The 20170-nt window shown below is 54.9% G+C and overlaps 1 protein-coding gene across 1 annotated transcript in view; it reads left to right on the top strand.

Annotated features, from left to right (window-relative positions):
- TNXB (tenascin XB) overlaps positions 1–20170 on the top strand; it is a 59511-nt gene that overhangs the window by 9778 nt on the left and 29563 nt on the right. The window contains exons 10-17 of the mRNA XM_043497179.1: positions 348–641; positions 1819–2112; positions 3039–3332; positions 4311–4604; positions 5999–6292; positions 6973–7266; positions 9332–9625; positions 19432–19725. Of these exons, the coding sequence (XP_043353114.1) occupies positions 348–641; positions 1819–2112; positions 3039–3332; positions 4311–4604; positions 5999–6292; positions 6973–7266; positions 9332–9625; positions 19432–19725 (2352 nt within the window). The remainder of the gene's footprint in view (positions 1–347; positions 642–1818; positions 2113–3038; positions 3333–4310; positions 4605–5998; positions 6293–6972; positions 7267–9331; positions 9626–19431; positions 19726–20170) is intronic.

Raw genomic sequence — 20170 nt, 5'->3', positions numbered from 1 at the left:
TCATTTGTTCTTCCTTCCCCCTCTCTCCTCCCGTCTGAGCTCAGTTCTCACCGAGGTTTGTGCCGGTTGATCTGGGCCGACCCCTCCATGGAGGCGGGGTGGCTGCAGAGAACCGAGGGATGTGGGATCCTCTTTGCAGAGATGCCCTGTCCATCTGTCTGTCCCCAGCTCCTCTTCCCAGCAGCAGGATCCAGCTGTGTCCTGGGACTGGTCTCTAGGGCTCCCTGCACCCTCGTCCCACTAATCTTCTCCGCTGATCCCCTTTGGCTAGGAACAACCCGGCCCCACAAGGACCTGGTGAGCTGCCTTCTTCCCCAGCCATGCCCTTATCCACCTCTTTGTTCCAGCCGCGGCGCCGAGGGAGGAGGAACCCACCCCCCAGCCCAGCCTGGGGGAGCTCTCGGCCTCCAACGTCACCCACGACTCCGCCCTGCTCTCCTGGACCGTCCAGGCCGGGGACTTCGACTCTTTCCTCCTCCAGTACAAGGACACGCAAGGCAACCCCCAGGCGCTGCCCGTGGATGGGGGATCCCGCACTGTCACCGTCGCCAAACTGGCCCCCTCCCGCAGATACAAGTTCAACCTTTATGGCATCTCTGGCCGCAAGCGTCTCGGCCCCGTCTCCACCAACACCGTCACAGGTCAGCGGCTGCTCCGGGTGCGCAGCTCCATCCCCTTTGGCCCCCTTTGCTTTCCAGTGTGACGTAGACGCTGAACACTGGGCCAGGACGTTCCCAAGAAGATGCTTCCAAGCCTCCTGCCTCCACTACCAGATTACCAGCCATTCAATGGATAGAGAGGAGAGTGGATAGGCACGGGGGTGACGGATGGATGGCTGGATGGATAGACAGACAGACAGCTGGATCAGTGTGCATGGGACAGGTTGAGTGACTGGAATGATGTGTATGGAAACAGATGGATGAACAGATAAGTACATGAATGGGTATCTACAGGGGTGGATGGAGGGATGGAGGAGATGGTCATTGATGGATAGAGAGAGGAATGGATTTGTATGCGGATGGCTGGATGGATGGGCAGGTGGGCAGATATGTATGGGGATGGATGGATGGACAGACAGACGGAAGGGTGGGTAGAGATGTATGGGGGTAGATGGATGGATGGATGGGTGTGTATATATACATGGGGATGAATGGGTGGGCGGACAGACGGAAGGGTGGGTAGGATATGTATGGGGGTGGATGGAGGGATGGACAGATGGAAGGGTGAGTAGATATGTATGGGGCTGGACGGGGGTTTTGGGGGAAGCACGGGTAGATGTGTATGTGTAACCCTTCCGCCAGGTAGTTCCAGCAGCCACAAGGGCTGGGTTGGTTGTGGTGATGCATGCATGGACAGGTGGATGGATGGGTGTGTACAGGGATGGATGGAGGAGTGGTTGGGGATGGATGGGTGTGAATGGGGATCTTTCCATTGATGTTGTTGGCTTTCGTTCATCCCTTTCTCTTTCTCTCTCATTTGTTCTTCCTTCCCCCTCTCTCCTCCCGTCTGAGCTCAGCTCTCACCGAGGTTTGTGCTGGTTGTTCTGGGTCGACCCCTCCATGGAGGTGGGGTGGCTTCAGGGAACCAAGGGATGTGGGATCCTCTTTGCAGAGATGCCCCGTTCATCTGTCTGTCTCCAGCTCTTCTTCCCAGCAGCAGGATCCAGCTGTGTCCTGGGACTGGTCTCTAGGGCTCTCTGCACCCTCATCTCACTAATCTTCTTTGCTGATCCCCTTGGCTAGGACCAACCTGGCCCCACAAGGACCTGGTGAGCCGCCTTCTTCCCCAGCCATGCCCTTATCCACCTCTTTGTTCCAGCCGCGGCGCCGAGGGAGGAGGAACCCACCCCCCAGCCCAGCCTGGGGGAGCTCTCGGCCTCCAACATCACCCACGACTCTGCCCTGCTCTCCTGGACCGTCCAGGCCGGGGACTTCGACTCTTTCCTCCTCCAGTACAAGGACGCGGAGGGCAACCCCCAGGCGCTGCCCATGGATGGGGGATCTCGCACCGTCACCGTCGCCAACCTGGCCCCTTCTCACAGATACAAGTTCAACCTCTACGGCATCTCTGGCCGCAAGCGCCTCGGCCCCGTCTCCACCGACACCGTCACAGGTCAGCGGCTGCTCTGGGGGTGCAGCTCCCTCCCCTTCGACCCCCTTTGCTTTCCAGTGTGACGTGGACGCCGAACACTGGACCAGGATGTTCCCAAGAAGATGCTTCCAAGCCTCCTGCCTCCACTACCAGTTTATTGGCCATTCAATGGATAGAGAGGAGAGTGCATAGGCACGGGGGTGACGGATGGCTGGATGGCTGGATGGATAGACAGACAGACAGCTGGATCAGTGTGCATGGGACAGGTTGAGTGACTGGAATGATGTGTATGGAAACGGATGAACAGATAAGTACATGAATGGGTTTCTACAGTGGTGGATGGAGGGATGAAGGGGATGGTCATCGATGGGTAGATAGAGGAATGGATTTGTATGGGGATGGCTGGATGGATGGGCAGGTGGGAAGATATGTATGGGGGTGGATGGCTGGATGGACAGACGGAAGGGTGGGTAGATATGTATGGGATGGATCGGTGCGTACAGGAACGGACGGAGGAATGGTTGGGGATGGATAGGTGTCAACGGGGATCTTTCCATTGATGTTGGTGACTTTGGTTCACCCACTTCTCTTTCTCTCTCATTTGTTCTTCCTTCCCCTTCTTTCCTCTCATCTGAGCTCAACTCTCACTGAGGTTTGTGTTGATCGCTCTGGGCCAACCCCTCCGTGGAGGTGGGATGGCTGCAGGGAATCCCGAAAAGTGGGGTCCTTTTTCCACACATGCCCCATCAATCTTTCTGTCCCCATCTCTCCTTTCCAGGAACAGGAGCCAGCTGTGTCCTGGGGACGGCCCTTGGGGTTCCCTGCACCTTGTCCTTGCTAATCCTCTCTACAGATCCCCTCTGGCTAGGAATTACCGAGGGCCTCATGGTCCCAGTGAGCCATTTCCTATCTCATCCAGGTCCTTCACCCCCCTCTCTCTGTTCCAGCTGCAGCGCCGAGGGAGGAGGAACCCGTCCCCCAACCCAACCTGGGGGAGCTCTCGGCCTCCGATGTCACCCACAACTCCATCCTGCTCTCCTGGACCGTCCAGGCCGGGGACTTCGACTCCTTCCTCCTCCAGTACAAGGACGCGGAGGGCAACCCCCAGGCACTGCCCGTGGACGGGGGATCCCGCACAGTCACTGTTGCTAACCTGGCACCTACCCGCAGATACAAGTTCAACCTCTACGGCATCTCCGGCCGCAAGCGCCTCGGCCCCGTCTCCACCAACGCTGTCACAGGTCAGGAGCTGCTCCCAGGGTGCTGGCCCCTTCCCCTCCCGCCCCCTTTGCTTTGCATTGTCAGGGACGCCATCCACTGGGCCAGGCTTCCAAGCCCCCAGCCTCCAGAAGCTGAGTTCCGGTCATTCAATGCCATTTTGTTGCCCAATCACTTAGTTTTGTGAGATCTTTTTGAAGTTCTTCACTGTCTGCTTTGGTGTTAACTATCTTGAGCAGGTTAGTATCATCTGCAAAATTAGCCACCTCACTGTTTACCCCTTTCTCCAGATCATTTATGAATAAGTTGAATAGGTTTGGTCCTAGGACTGGCCCTTGGGGAACAACACTAGTAACCCCTCTCCATTCTGAAAATTGACCATTTATTCCTACCCTTTGTTCTGTCTTTTAAGCAGTTCTCAAGCCATGAAAGCCATCTTCAGCAATAAGGACAGGGTGTGTATGTTGATAGATGGATGGATGGACGGACATATGGTATGGGGGTGGATGGATGAGTTGGTATGTATGGAGATGGAGGGATGGATAGATGGGTGTGTATGCAGATGATGGAGGAGTGGTTGGGGATGATTTTGTGTCAGTGGGGATCTTTCCATTGACGGTGACTTTGGTTCACCCCATTCTCTTTCTCTCTCATTTGTTCTTCCTTCCCTCTTTCTCCTCTTATGTCTCAGCTCAGCTCTCACCGTGGTTTGTGCTGGTTGCTCTCGCCCAACCCCGCCACGGAGGTGGGGTGGCCGCCGGGAACCTAGGAATGTGGGATCATCTTTGCATACATGCCCCGTCCATCTGTCTGTCCCCAAATCTCCTTCCCAGCAGCAGGATCTGGCTGTGTCCTGGGGCTTGTCTGTGGTTTCCCTGCACCTTCCCTCCACTAATCCTCTCTGCAGATCCCATCCAGCTAGGAATAACCCAGCCCCAGAAGGACCCGGAGAGCTGACCCTACCCCGGCTGCACCCTTCACCCCCCCTCTCTCTGTTCCAGCCGTGGCACCACGGGAGGAGGAACCCGCCCCCCAGCCCAGCCTGGGGGAGCTCTCGGCCTCTGACGTCACCCACGACTCCGCCCTGCTCTCCTGGACCGTCCAGGCCGGGACCTTCGACTCCTTCCTTCTCCAGTACAAGGACACAGAGGGCAAACCCCAGGCACTGCCTGTAGATGGGGGATCCCTCACGGTCACCATCACCAACCTGGTCCCTTCCCACAGATATAAGTTCCACCTCTACGGCATCTCTGGCCACAAGCACCTTGGCCCCATCTCCACCGACGCCGTCACAGGTCGGCAGCTGCTCCTGGGGTGCCGGCCCCTTTCTCTCCCGCCCCCTTTGCTTTCCAGTGTCAGAGACACCGTCCACTGGGCCAAGCACTTCCCAGAAAGATACTTCCTATCCTCCAGCCTCCACAAGCAGATTGCCAGCCATTCAATGTGTAGAGAGAGGAGTGTGGATGGGGATGGATGCGTGGATGGATAGACAGACAGCTAGATGGATGTGTATAGGGCAGATTGACTGAATGGATAAGAACATAAGAATGGCCCTACTGGGTCAGACCAAGGTCCATCTAGCCCAGTATCCTGTCCTCTGACAGTGGCCCAGTGCCAAGTGCCCCAGAGGGAATGAACAGAACAGGGAATCATCAAGTGATCCATCCCCTGTCGACCATTCTAGCTTCTGGTAAACAGAGGCTAGGGACACCATCCCTGCCCATCCTGGCTAATAGTCATTGATTGACCTATCCTCCATGAATTAATAGATGTGTATGGGGCGGATGGATGAATTAATAGGTAGATGGATGGCTGTCTATGATGGTGGATAAAGATGGATGGATGGATGGAGGGGATGGTAATGGATGGATAGACAGAGGAATGGATATATAAGGGGATGGACAGATGGGTGGGTGGATGTGTAAGGGGATGGATGGATGGGCAGGTGAATGGATGCATAGGGGAATGGATGGACAGACAGACTGGTGCAGGTGTGTGTATGGCAAGTGATGGATGGATGGATGGATGGATGGATGGATGGATGGATGGATGGACAGAAGGCTGGGTGGATGTGTTTGGTGATGGATGAATGGACGTACAGACTGTAGAGTGGTTGGATGGGTGTTTTGGGGGATCATGGGTACATGTATATTTGTAACTCTGTGGCCAGGTTGCATTATCAGCTATAAGGACAGGGTCGGTAAGGTGATAGATGCATGGATGGATGAACGTATGGTATAGTGATGGACCGATGGATGGATGTGTATGGGGATGGAGGAGTGTCTGGGGCTGGATGGGTGTCATCTATTAACATTGGTGGTTTTGGTTCACCTCCTTTTCTTTCTGTCTCGTTTCTTTTTCCTTCCCTCTGTCTCAAGTCAGCTCTCACCAAGGTTTGTGCCGGTCGCTCTCGGCTGAACCCTCCCACGGAGGTGGGATGGCTGCGGGGAACCTGGGAATGTGGGATCCTCTTTGCAGACATGCCCCATTCCTCTGTCTGTCCCCAGCTCTCCTTCCCAGAAGCAGGATCCGGCTGTGTCCTGGGACAAGTCCTTGGGGCTCCCTGCACACTCCCACCGCTAATCCTCCCTGCAGATTCCCTCTGGCTAGAAATAACCCAGCCCCCCAAGGTCCCAGTGAGCCATCCCCCACCCTGGCTTTCCCCTTCACCCCCCTCTCTCTGTTCCAGCCACGGCGCCGAGGGTGGAGGAACCCGCCCCCCAACCCAGCCTGGGGGAGCTCTCGGCCTCCGATGTCACCCACGACTCCATCCCGCTCTCCTGGACTGTGGAGGAAGGCACCTTCGACTCCTTCCTCCTCCAGTACAAGGATGCGGAGGGCAACCCCCAGGCGCTGCCCGTGGATGGGGGATCTCGCACGGTTACCGTCGGCAACTTGGCCCCCTCCCGCAGATACAAGTTCAACCTCTACGGCATCTCTGGCCGCAAGCGCCTCGGCCCCGTCTCCACCGACGCCGTCACAGGTCAGCAGGGTGACACTGATGCCAACCATGGGGCTGGGACATTTGCAGGAAGATGCTTCCAGGCCTCCAGCCTCCAGAAGTAGCATGCCGGCCATTCAATGAGTAGAGAGGAGTGTGGATGGGGATAGATGGATGGATGGATGTCTATGGGGCAGGTTGAGTGAATGGACAGATGCGTATGGGGACGGATGAATGAATACAAAGGTAGATGAATGGCTGTCCACAGGGGTGGATGGATGGATGGATGGGTGGGTCCGGGGATGGATGGGTGTCAATGGGGATCTTTCCATTAAAGTTGGTGACTTTGGTTCACTCCCTTCTCTTTCTCCCTCATTTGTTCTCCCTTCCCTCTCTCTCCTCCCGTCTCAGCTCAGCTCTCACCATGGTTTGTGCAGGTCACTCTGGGCCGACCCTGTGACAGAGGCGGGATGGCTGTGGGGAACCGGGGAATGTGGGATGCTCTTTGCAGACATGCCCCGTCCGTCTGTCTGTCCCCAGCTCTCCTTCCCAGCAGCAGGATCCGTCACTGTCCTGGGGCCAGTCTGTGGGTTCCCTGCACCCTCCCCGCACTAATCCTCTCTGCAGATCCCCTCTGGCCTAGGAATAATGATGCCCCACAAGGACCCGGCGAGCTGCCTCCCACCCTGGCTGCGCCCTTCACCCCCCTCTCTCTGTTCCAGCCGTGGCTCCGCGGGAGGAGGAACCCGCCCCCCAGCCCAGCCTGGGGGAGCTCTCGGCCTCTGATGTCACCCATGACTCCGCCCTGCTCTCCTGGACCGTCCAGGCTGGGGACTTCGACTCCTTCCTCCTCCAGTACAAGGACGCGAAGGGAAAACCCCAGGCACTGCCCATGGACAGGGGATCCCGCACGGTCACTGTCACAAACCTGGCCCCCTCCCGCCGATACAAGTTCAACCTCTACGGCACCTCCGGCCGCAAGCGCCTTGGCCCCGTCTCCACTGACGCCGTCACAGGTGAGCAGCTGCTCTTGGGGGCGCTGGCGCATTCCCCTCCCTTTGCTTTGTGTGATGTGGACGCCAAACACTGGGCTGGGACATTCACAGGAAGATTCTTCCAAGCCTCCAACCTCCAGAAGCAGACTGCGGGTATTCAGTGGCTAGAGAGAAAAGTGTGGATGGGGATGGATGGATGGATGTCTATAGGGCAGGTTGAGTGAATGGACAGATGTGTATGGGGACAGATGGATGAATACAAAGGTAGATGAATGGCTGTCTACAGGGGTGGATGGATGGATGGAGGGGATGGTCGGATAGATAGAGGAATGGATGTGTAAGGGGATGGACGGGTGGATGGGCTGGTGGGCGGATGTTTATGGGGATGGACGGAGGGACAGGCAGGTGGGCGGATGTGTATGGGGATGGATGTCTGTTTTTGGAGATGCACGCATTGAGGTGTACGTGTATGTACGTGTAACCCTTTTGCCAGGTGATACTGGCAGCCATAAGGACTGTGTTTCATATGGTGATGGATGCATAGATGGTTGGACAGACAGCTGGTATGGTGATAGATGAATGGATGAGTGTTATGGGGATGGATGGGTGTGTGTGTGGAGGAATGGATGGAGTGCTTCGATTTGGTTGGATGGATGGATAGAGGGATTGATGGATGGAGGGGATGGTAATAGATGGATAGAAAGAGAAATGTGGATATGTAGAGAGGGATGGAAGGGTGGGTGGATGTGTTTGTGGATGGATGGATGGACGTACAGATGGTAGGCTGGGTGGATGTGTGTGGCGATGGATGGGTGTTTTAGGGGATTCATTTGTAGATGTGTATGTGTGTCAGGGTTCCTTCCCCATACTGAACTCTAGGGTACAGATGAGGGGACCTGCATGAAAGACCCCCAAAGCTTATTCTTACCAGCTTAGGTTAAAAACTTCCCCAAGGTACAAACTTTGCCTTGTCCTTGAACCCTATGCTGCCACCACCAAGCATGTTAAACAAAGACCAGGGAAAGAGCCCACTTGGAGATGTCTTCCCCCCAAAATATCCCCCCAAGCCCTACACCCCCTTTCCTGGGGAAGGATTGAGAATAATATCCTAACCAATTGATTACAAAATCATCAAAGACCCAAACCCCTGGATCTTGGAACAATGGAAAAATCAGTCAGGTCCTTAAAAGAAGGATTTTATTAAAAAAAAAGAAAGGTAAAAATCATCCCTGTAAAATCAGGATGGAAAATACTTCACAGGATATTCAGATTCAAAACACAGAGGATCCCCCTCTGGGCAAAACCTTAAAGTTACAGAAAACAGGAATAAACCTCCCTCCTAACACAGGGAAAATTCACATTAAACAAAAGATAAAGTAACCCACCTTGCCTGGCTTACCTCTACTGGTTGCAATATTGGAGACTTGGATTAGGGTGGGTTGGAGAAGATGGATTTCTGTCTGGCCTCTCTCAGTCCCAAGAGAGAACAACCCATAAACAAAGAGCACAAACAAAAGCCTCCCCCCCTCCAAGATTTGAAAGTATCTTGTCCCCTTATTAGTCCTTTGGGTCAGGTGCCAGCCAGGTTAGCTGAGCTTCTTAACCCTTTACAGGTAACAGGAGGTTGCCTCTGGCCAGGAGGGATTTTCTAGCACTGTGTACAGAAAGGTGGTTACAGATGTGTATGTGTAACTCTGTGGCTAGGTCACATTGTCAGCAAGAAAGACTGGGTGGGTAAGGTGATAAATGAATGGATGGATGGACGTATGGTATAGTGATGAATGGATGGATGGATGGAGGGATGGGTGCATATGGTGATGGAGAAATGGATGGAGGAACATCTGGGGCTGAATGGGTGTCAGTGGGGATCTTTCCATTGATGGTGGCTTTGGATCACCCCCTTCTCTTTCTCCTTCCCAGCAGCAGGATCTGGCTGTGTCCTAGGGCCTGTCCCTTTGGCTCCTTGCACCCTTCCTCCGCTAATCCTCTCTGCAGATCCCATCTGGCCTAGGAATAACCCCACCCTCCAGGACCCAGTGAGCTGCTCCTGCTGACCCTGCCCTTCACCCCCCTTTCTCTGTTCCAGCCGCAGCACCGCGGAAGGAGGAACCTGCCCCCCAGCCCAGCCTGAGGGAGCTCTCAGCCTCCAATGTCACCCACGACTCCATCCTGCTCTCCTGGACCGTCCAGGCTGGGGACTTTGACTCCTTCCTCCTCCAGTACAAGGACGCGGAGGGCAAACCCCAGGCGCTGCCTGTGGACGGGGCATCCCGCACGGTCACTGTCACCAACCTGGCCCCCTCCTGCAGATACAAGTTCAACCTCTACGGCGTCTCCGGCCACAAGCGCCTCGGCCCCGTCTCCACCGACGCCATCACAGGTCAGCAGCTGGACCTGGGGTACCAGCCCCTTTCCCACCCCCCTTTGCTTTACAGTGTCAGGGACTCTTTCCACTGGGCCAGGACCTTCCCAGGAAGACGCTTCCAAGCCTCCAGCCTCCTCAAGCAGATTGCCGGCCACTCAGTGGGTAGAAGGAAGAGTGTGAATGGGGATGGATGGATAGACAGACAGCTGTATAGATGTGCATGGGGCAGGTTGAGTGAATGGATAGATGTGTATGGGGATGGATGGATGAATTAACAGGATGTCTTTGCGGGTGGATAGAGATGGATGGATGGAGGGGATGGTAATGGATCCATAGAAAGAGGAATGGATATATATGAGGATGGTCAGATAGATGGGGGGTAGGCAGATGTGTAGCTGATGGATGGACAGTCGGACTGGTGGGTAGGTGTGTATGGCGACTGGTGGATGGATGGATGCCTGAGTGGATGTGTATGGGGATGGACAGACGGAGAGACTGGTGGATGGATGTTTATGGGGATCGATGGATGGACGTACAGACATGGTGGATGTGTGTGGGAATGTATGGGTGTTTTGGGAGATTGATTTATAGATGTGTATGTGTAACTCTGTGGCTAGGTCACATTGTCAACAAGAAAGGCTGGGTGGGTATGGTGATAGATGCATGGATGGATGGGTGGATGGTATAGTGATGGATGGAGGGAGGGATCTGTATCACGATGGAGGGATGGATGGAGGAGTGTCTGGGGCTGGATGGGTGTCAATGGGGATCTTTCCATTGATGGTGGTGGTTTTGGTTCACCCCCTTCTCTCTCTCTCATTTGTTCTTCCTTCCCCCCTCTCCTCCCGTCTCAGCTCAACTCTGCCCGTGGTTTGTGCCGGTCACTCTGGGCCGACCCCTCCATGGGGAGGGATGGCTGCGGAGAACCCAGGAATGTGAGATCCTCTTTGCAGACATGCCCCGTTCCTCTGTCTGTCCCCAGCTCTCCTTCCCAGAAGCAGGATCCGGCTGTGTCCTGGGACAAGTCCTTGGGACTCCCTGCACCTTCCCCCCGCTAATCCTCCCTACAGATTCCCTCTGTCTAGAAATAACCCGGCCCCCCAAGGTCCCAGTGAGCCATCCCCCACCCTGGCTTTCCCCTTCACCCCCCTCTCTCTGTTCCAGCCACGGTGCCGAGGGAGGAGGAACCCGCCCCCCAGCCCAGCCTGGGGGAGCTCTCAGCCTCCGATGTCACCCACGACTCCATCCCGCTCTCCTGGACTGTGGAGGAAGGCACCTTCGACTCCTTCCTCCTCCAGTACAAGGATGCGGAGGGCAACCCCCAGGCGCTGCCCGTGGATGGGGGATCTCGCACGGTTACCGTCGGCAACTTGGCCCCCTCCCGCAGATACAAGTTCAACCTCTATGGCATCTCCGGCCGCAAGCGCCTTGGCCCCATCTCCACCGACGCCGTCACAGGTCAGCAGCTGGACCCGGGATACCAGCCCCTTTCCCACCCCCCTTTGCTTTGCAGTGTCAGAAACACTGACCACTGGGCCAAGACCTTCCCAGGAAGACGCTTCCAATCCTCGAGCCTCTGTAAGCAGATTGCCGGCCACTCAATGGGTAGAGAGAGGAGTGTGGATGGGGATGGATGGATAGACAGACAGCTGAATCGATGTGTCTTGGGCAGGTTAACTGAATGGATAGATTTGTATGGGGATGGATGGATGGATGGATGGATGGAGACGATGGTAATGAATGGATAGAGGAATGGGTATATATGGGGATGGACGGTGGATGGATAGACGGTAGGGTAGGTGGATGTGTGTGGGGATGGATAGAGCTTCCAGAGGGCACCAAGGGCTCCTTTGGCATAGATAGCGAGGCGTATGAGGCCATGCCTGTTGAAGTGAAGCTGTTACCCCGGAAGCTCGAATTCTTCTGTGACCCCAGAAGGAGAGAACAGATGCTCCAGCCTGCAGTGCAGTGAGAAGTCACCTCAGAGGGACCAGTCTCATCAGGATCTTTGGGGTCACTCAAGAGAGCACTAAGCTGATTAACCCCATAGAGTCATTAGTTACTTGGCCAGTAAACACACAAGGTATTGGCACTTTGGTGGGAACTGCTAACTTGGCAAGTACCAAAGAGGTAAAAAGTATAAATTTGACTCTGAGATCAAGTTAGTGGTGTCTGTTTTTTTTGTTTTTTGTTTTTGTTTTGTTTTTTTTTTTAAAGAAGCCCTCACTGTTCCACGTACGGTACTACAGGTGAGTGCTGTAATATATGCTACCGTTCTACTGCAAGTGTTTATTAAAGTGAAATGAAAACACACTTCTGTGGGTTTGAGAGTTTAGAGCCACCTTTCTTACCTGTGTTTAGAGCTGCGAATTCTGGGAGTTATGGAAAACTATGAACAAGATGCTGCTAGGGTTAATGGGAGGGGAGTTCATAAAATTCAGGAATTGCCACACAAGAACAGATACATGGGTTAGCTAGTCCAGTCTCCCATCTCCTTTTGTCAGTGATGGATGCTTTGGAGGAAGGCCACAATGTACTTACATAATGGGGGAGGGATAGCTCGGTTTGAGCATTGGCCTGCTAAACCTAGGGTTGTGAGTTCAATCCCTCTGGGGGCCATTTAGGGGCCTGGGGCAAAAATGGGGATTGGTCCTGCTTTGAGCAGGGGGTTGGACTAGATGATCTCCTGAGGTCCCTTCCAACCCTAATATTCTATATGATTCTATAAGGGTGGACGTATAGACGGTAGGGTGGGTGGATGTGTGTGGGGATGGATAGAAGGGTGGACATACAGACGGTAGGGTGGGTGGATGTGTGTGGGGATGGATAGATATTTTGGGGGATTCATGGGGGGAAGTGTGGCCAGGTGGCATTGTGAGCAATGGGACTGGTTGAGTATGATGATAGATGCATAGCTAGATGGATTTATGATATGGTGATCGATGGATGTATAGGTTTGTGTTGGGCTGGATGGGTGTCAGTGAGGATCTTTCCATTGATGGTGGCTTTGGTTCAGCCCCTTCTCTCTTGCTGTCATTTGTTCTTCCTTCCCTCTCTCTCCTCCCGTCTCAGCTCAGCTCTCACCGAGTTTTGTGTCGGTCACTCTGGGCCGACCCCTCACGGAGGTGGGATGGCCACAGGGAACCTTGGAATGCAGGACTCTCTTTGGAGACATACCCCGTGCGTCTGTCTGTCCCCAGGTCTCCTTCCCAGCAGTAGGATCCATCACTGTCCTGGGGCCGGTCCCTGGGGCTCCCTGCCCCCTCCCCTGCTAAGTCTCTCTGCTGATCCCCTCTGGCTGGCAATAACCCACTCCCACAAGGATCCGGCAAGTGTTCCTGCTGGCCATGCCCTTCACCCCCCTCTCTCTGTTCCAGCCAAGGCACCACGGGAGGAGGAACCCACCCCCCAGCCCAGCCTGGGGGAGCTCTCAGCCTCCAGCGTGACCCACGACTCCGCACTGCTCTCCTGGACCGTCCAGGCTGGGGACTTCGACTCCTTCCTCCTCCAGTACAAGGACGCGGAGGGCAAACACCAGGCGCTGCCCATGGACAGGGCATCCCGCACGGTCACTGTCACCAACCTGGCCCCCTCCCGCCGATACAAGTTCAACCTCTACGGCGTCTCCGGCCGCAAGCGCCTCGGCCCCGTCTCCACCGACGCCGTCACAGGTCAGCAGCTGCTCCCGGGAACTGGCTTCCATGACCTGTCTATGGCCATTCAACAGATGGAGAGAGAAAGAGAGAGAGAGAGAGAGAGAAGGTTGTGTGTTCACATAGCTGGACAGAGGGGTGTTGGTTGGTGGATGGATAGAGGTGTGGATGGATGCATATGGATCAGTGGCAGGATGGAAGGACGCGTGGAGATTGATGGCTGTGTATTCTGGGGTGTATGGGGCCGGATAGGTAGATGGGTGGATGGCTGTGTGTTCTGGGGTGTATGGGGACAGATAGGTAGATGTGTGGATATCTGTGTGTTTTGGGGTGTATGGGGACGGATAGGTAGATGGGTGGATGGCTGTGTGTTATGGGGTGTATGGGGACGGATAGGTAGATGGGTGGATGGCTGTGTGTTATGGGGATGGATAGGTAGATGTGTGGATATCTGTGTGTTCTGGGGTGTATGGGGACGGATTGGTAGATGGGTGGATGGCTGTATGTTCTGGGGTGTATGGGGATGGATTGGTAGATGGGTGGATGGCTGTGTGTTATGGGGACGGATAGGTAGATGTGTGGATATCTGTGTGTTTTGGGGTGTATGGGGCCGGATAGGTAGATGGGTGGATGGCTGTGTGTTCTGGGGTGTATGGGGACGGATTGGTAGATGGGTGGATGGCTGTGTGTTCTGGGGTGTATGGGGACGGATAGGTAGATGGGTGGATGGCTGTGTGTTCTGGGGTGTATGGGGACGGATAGGTAGATGGGTGGATGGCTGTGTGTTATGGGGATGGATAGGTAGATGTGTGGATATCTGTGTGTTTTGGGGTGTATGGGGATGGATAGGTAGACGGGGGGATGGCTGTGTGTTATGGGGTGTATGGGGACAGACAGGTAGATGGGTGGATGGCTGTGTGTTATGGGGTGTATGGCGATGGATAGCTAGGCGGGTGGATGGCTGTGTGTTCTGGGGTGTATGGGGACGGACAGGTAGACAGGTGGATGAATCTGCATGCCGATCGATGGCGGGGTGGAAGGACCCTTGGGGATGTACGACATTGATGGTGAGACGCGGGGGATAAATGGAAGGGAATCACTGTCTGTGTGGATGCACAGATCAATGGATGGATGCCTGGCTGCATGTGGATGAGTGCCCACACCCCAGATTCCTCCTTGCCCTAGCGGGTACTCAACCCCCACTCCACCCCTTCCCCCAACCCCCACCCTGCCTTTTCCCACCCGTGTTCTGCCCTGTCCCACCTCTTCCTGCCAGGTCCACCCCCTCCCCTGAGCCTGCCCCGTCCCTGCTGCTCCCCCTCTCACCACCGCCTCTCTACACTGCGGAACAGCTGATCCCACTGGGTGGAAGGCGCTGGGAGGGACGGGAAGGAGCTGGCTGCCGGTGGGTGCTAAGCACCCACTGATTTTTTCCATGGGTGCTCCAGCCCTCTGTGGGGCTGGATGGGTGTCAATGGGGATCTTTCCACTGATGTTCATGGCTTTGGTTCACCCCCTTCTCTCTCTCTCTCATTTGCTCTTCCTTCCCCCTCTCCCCCCCAGCTCAGCTCTCACAATGATTTGTGCCTAGACGACCCCGCTGTAACGAAGGTGCCTGTGGGAGCCAGCTGAGGTCACTCAATCAGGGTGAACTGCAAACAGACTGGGGCAGGCAAACCACAAACACTGGTGGATATTCCACTACCGAGATTTACCCAGCCATGCCAAAGCAGCCTCTGTCTGACCTCCCTAGGTGCCCAGACGTCCAAACAACGCAGTGCCCTTAAAGTGCCCGGCCTCTGGCCTCCGTCCAGACACACATCAAACATATGATGATAAATTCTGAATATCTTATCTCATCATATAAAAGAAAAGGTCCTTCCAATCCCAAAGGATCAGCCACACCCCAAGTCCAATGATATTGAGATCTTACCCAGAATACATGCTTCTAGCCAATTCTTATTAACTAAACTAAAATGTATTTTAAAAAAAAGAGAGGAGTGTTGGTTGAAAGATCAATAACCAGACAGACTTGAGTTCAATTCTTGAGGTCCAGATTCACAGCAGAGATGATTCTGTTTTGGCCAAAAATTCTTTGGACTATAACCTGTGGACTATTTCTAAATGTCCATGTTCAGGGTGACTCCAGTCAGTGACTGGGGATCTCAATCCTTATGGCTCTGGGTTTCCCCTTCTTGAACCCCAAAGCAGATCTGAGATGAAGAAGGATTGTGTCCCAGGGTCTTTATACATTTCCTGCAGCCTTTTGGCTGAGAAAATAATAGGCTTAAATTTCCTTCTCCCAAATATCCTGGCAATTAGCCCAGGGTAATTTATCCATTAAACAGTTCAGACACAGGTTATCACAACCTTCCAAGAGACACAGACAATATTACTAGTTCCCTCCAGTGTCTTCTTTTTCCACCAAATGCATCCGATGAAGTGAGCTGTAGCTCACGAAAGCTGATGCTCTAATAAATTTGTTAGTCTCTAAGGTGCCACAAGTCCTCCTTTTCTTTTTGCGAATACAGACTAACAGGGCTGCTACTCTGAAACCTTCCTAAATACTAAAACTCCTTTTTGATCTTTGGATCAAAGCCATAGCAATAGACAAGACTTGTTTGCTTACATCACAAGACCTGAGCAAACATCTCCCCTTCTCTCTCTAACAATGCCGGCTGCATTTCACAGCTCTCTTCATTTACAGATCTTCCTAACCAGTCTTTAAAGTTCAGCCCTGGGTCAAGTCAGTCTGTGAGTTAATAACTCTTTTTGGCCCTGTGTCACCTTTCAATGAGATATGATATTGCACTCATAACATCACACCCTCTGTGGGGCGAGATGACCCTGGGGAACCCGGGAATGTGGGATCCCCTTTGCAGACATGCCCCGTCCGTCTGTCTGTCCCCAGCTCTCCTTCCCAGCTTCAGGATCCAGCTGTGTCCTGGGGCTGATCACTGGGGCTCCCTGCCCCCTCCCCCACTAATGGTCTCTGCAGATCCCCTCTGGCTCAGAATAACCCGGCCCCACATGAACCTGGAAAGCCGCCCCCAATCCTGGATGTGACCTTCACTTCCCTCTCTCTGTTCCCACCACAGCACGATGGGAGGAGGAACCTGCCCCCCAGCCCAGCCTGGGGGAGCTCTCAGCCTCCAACGTCACCCACGACTCCGCCCTGCTCTCCTGGACCATCCAAGCCGGGACCTTCGACTCCTTCCTCCTCCAGTACAAGGACGCGGAGGGCAAACCCCAGGCACTGCCTGTGGACGGGGGATCCCGCACAGTCACCGTCGCCAACTTGGCCCCCTCCCACAGATACAAGTTCAACCTCTACGGCATCTCCGGCCGCAAGCGCCTCGGCCCCGTCTCCACCGACGCCGTCACAGGTCAGCAGCTGGACCCGGGGGTGCCTCCCCCTTCCCCTCCCGCCCCCTTTGCTTTGCAGTGCGGTGGTAACCCTGACCACAGGGCCAGGACATTCACAGGAAGTTGCTTCCAATCCTCCAGCCTCCACAAACAGATTGCCGCCCATTCAACAGCTGGAGAGAGGAAGATGGATGGATGGAGGAGTTGTGTGGAGGGATGGATGAATGGACAGAGGGGTATGTATTGGATGAATGGATGGAGGGGACAGTTGGATAGATAGAGGAATGGATGCAGATGTAGATGGATGGGGAGACAGGCAGGTGGGCAGAGGTGTATGGGGACAGATGGAGGGACGGGGAGAAGGGTGGGTGGAGGAGTATGGGGATGGACAACTGTTTTGGGAGATCCATACATAGAGGTGTATTTGTATGTACGTGTAACCCTTCTGGCTGGTGATATTGGCAGCAATAATAGCTCTCTTGCATATGGTGATGGATGCAGAGATACTTGGACAGATGGAGGGTTTGGTGATAGATGGACATGTAGCTGTGCATGGGGATGGAGGGACGGATGGATGGTTAGGTGATAGATGGGTATGTAGCTGCGTATGGGGGTGGATGGATGGATGGATGGATGGATGGATGGATGGATGGAGGGTTTGGTGATAGATGGACATGTAGCTGCATATGGGGATGGAAGGATGGATGGATGGACAGATGGAGGGTTAGGTGATAGATGGACATGTAGCTGTGCATGGGGATGGAGGGACGGATGGATGGTTAGGTGATAGATGGGTATGTAGCTGCGTATGGGGGTGGATGGATGGATGGATGGATGGATGGATGGAGGGTTTGGTGATAGATGGACATGTAGCTGCATATGGGGATGGAAGGATGGATGGATGGACAGATGGAGGGTTAGGTGATAGATGGGTATGTAGCTGTGTACGGGGATGGAGGGATGGATGGATAGGTACATGCAGAGGGATGGAAGAAGTGTTCTGGGATGGATGGAGTGATGCGTCTATCTGGGGCTGGATGGGTGTCAATGGGGATCTCTTGACATCGGTGGCTTTGGTTCACTCCCTTCCCTTTCTCTCATTTGTTCTTCTTTCCCTCTCTCTCCTCCCATCTCCGCTCAGCTCTCATCCTGGTTTGTGCCAGTTGCTCTCACCCGACCCCTCCACGGAGGCCGAGTGGTTGCGGGGAACCCGGGAATATGGGATCCTCTCTGCAGACATGCACCATCCGTCTGTTTGTCCCCAGCTCTGCTTCCCAGCAGCAGGATCCGGCTCTGTCCTGGGACCAGTCCCTGGAGCTCCCTGCACCCTCCCCTCACTAATTGTCTCTGCAGGTCCCATCTCACTTGGAATAACTTGGGCCCCCAAGGACCCAGTGAGCTGCCCCCAACCCTGGCTGTGACCTTCTCCCCCCTCTCTTTGTTCCAGCCATGACAGGGGAGGAGGAACCCGCCCCCCAGCCCAGCCTGGGGGAGCTCTCAGCCTCTGATGTCACCCATGACTCCATCCTGCTCTCCTGGACCGTGGAGGGGACCTTTGACTCCTTCCTCCTCCAGTACAAGGACGCGGAGCGTAAACCCCAGGCACTGCCCATGGACGGGGCATCCCGCACAGTCACCGTCGCCAACCTGGCCCCCTACCGCCAATACAAGTTCAACCTCTACGGCATCTCCGGCCGCAAGCGCCTCGGCCCTGTCTCCACTGACAGCATCACAGGTCAGCAGCTGCTCCCGGGGGTGCCATCTCCTTCCCCTCCTGCCCCCTTTGCTTTGCAGTGCGGTGGTGATGCTGGCCCCCAGGCTAGGAACTTCCCAAAAAGATTCTTCCAAGCCTCCAGCCTCCACAACCAGACTACCAGCCATTCAAGGTCTGGAGAGAAGAGAATGGATAGGCCCGGATGGATGGATGGATGGATGGATGGATGGATGGATAAACTGGTGGATCAATGTGCACGGGGCAGGTTGAGTGAATGGATAGATGTGTATGGGGATGGATGGAAGGATGGAATTCGTGGCCACGGACGGATAGACGGAGGAATGGCTGTGGATGGGGATGGATAGACAGATGGGTGGGTGGACGGATGTGCATGGGGATGGAGGGGTATTTTTGGGGATGCATAGGTAGACAAGTTTGTATGTGTAAGCCTTGTGCCAGTTAGTATTGGGAGCCAAAAGGCTGTGTTATGTATGGTGAGGGATGGATGGTTGGAGAGACAGATGGTTTGATGATCGACTAACGGATGGGGGTGTATGGGGAGGGATGGATGGATGTGAGGAGGGATGGATGGAGTGTATGGCAATGGATGGATGGAGTGTACGGGTGTGTACAGGGATGGATAGATAGGTGTATATTGGGAGTGATGGATGGAGGGGTGGGTTTGGCAATGGATGGGAGTCAGTGGGGATCTTTCCATTAATAGTGGTGGCATTGGTTCAACCCGTTCTCTCTCTCATTTCTTCTTCCTTCCCTCTCTGAGGTTTGTTCCTTCCCTCACCGAGGTTTGTGCCGGTCGCTCTGGGCCACCCCTCCACGGAGGTGGGATGGCCGCGGGGAATGTGGGATCCTCTTTGCAGACATGCCCCATTCATCCGTCTGTCCCCAGCTCTCCTTCCCAGCAGCAGGATCCAGTTGTGTCCTATGGCTGGTCCCTGGGACTCCCTTTGCCCTCCCCACAATAATTCCTCTCCTCAGATCCCCTGTGGCTAGGAATAACCTGGGCCTCAAGGACCCAGTGAGCCTCCCCCACCCTGGCTGCGCCCTTCACCCCCCTCTCTCTGTTCCAGCTGCGGCGCCGAGGGAGGAGGAACCCACCCCCCAGCCCAGCCTGGGGGAGCTCTCGGCCTCCAACGTCACCCACAACTCCGCCCTGCTCTCCTGGACCGTCCAGGCCGGGGACTTCGACTCTTTTCTCCTCCAGTACAAGGACGCGGAGGGCAACCCCCAGGCGCTGCCCGTGGACGGGGGATCCCGCACGGTCACCATCACCAACCTGGTCCCCTCCCGCAGATACAAGTTCAACCTCTACGGCATCTCCGGCCGCAAGCGCCTCGGCCCCGTTTCCACCGACACCGTAACAGGTCAGCTGCTGTCCCCGGGGGTGGCGGCCCCTTCCCCTCCTGCCCCCTTTGCTTTACAGCACAGTAACGGTGCTGGCCATTGCAAAGACGTTCTTCTCTTCCATCTTCTCTTCATGGTCTCTCTCCATTGCACAGGAGCTTGGGGAATGCTGCTTGCGGCCCATGTTCCTCTGTCCCGCTTGTCTGAGTCTGCCCCAGTCCCCCTTCCTTGGACTGTCTATGGATCTCTTTATGGTGCCTACACATGACTGTGTACTCCTCCATCCATCTCCAGCATGTAGCCACACCTCCATCCATCCATCCATCCATCCACCCACAGCATCCATCCATCTCCAGCATGTAGCCACACCTCCATCCATCCATCCATTCATCCATCCCCAGCATCCATCCATCGCCAACTTGTAGCCACACCTCCATCCCTCTCCAGCATCCATCCATCCATCCC

Source organism: Dermochelys coriacea, chromosome 14, assembly GCF_009764565.3.
Source record: "Dermochelys coriacea isolate rDerCor1 chromosome 14, rDerCor1.pri.v4, whole genome shotgun sequence".
Classification (NCBI taxonomy): domain Eukaryota; kingdom Metazoa; phylum Chordata; order Testudines; family Dermochelyidae; genus Dermochelys; species Dermochelys coriacea.
This window is presented reverse-complemented; position numbering and strand designations above follow the sequence as displayed.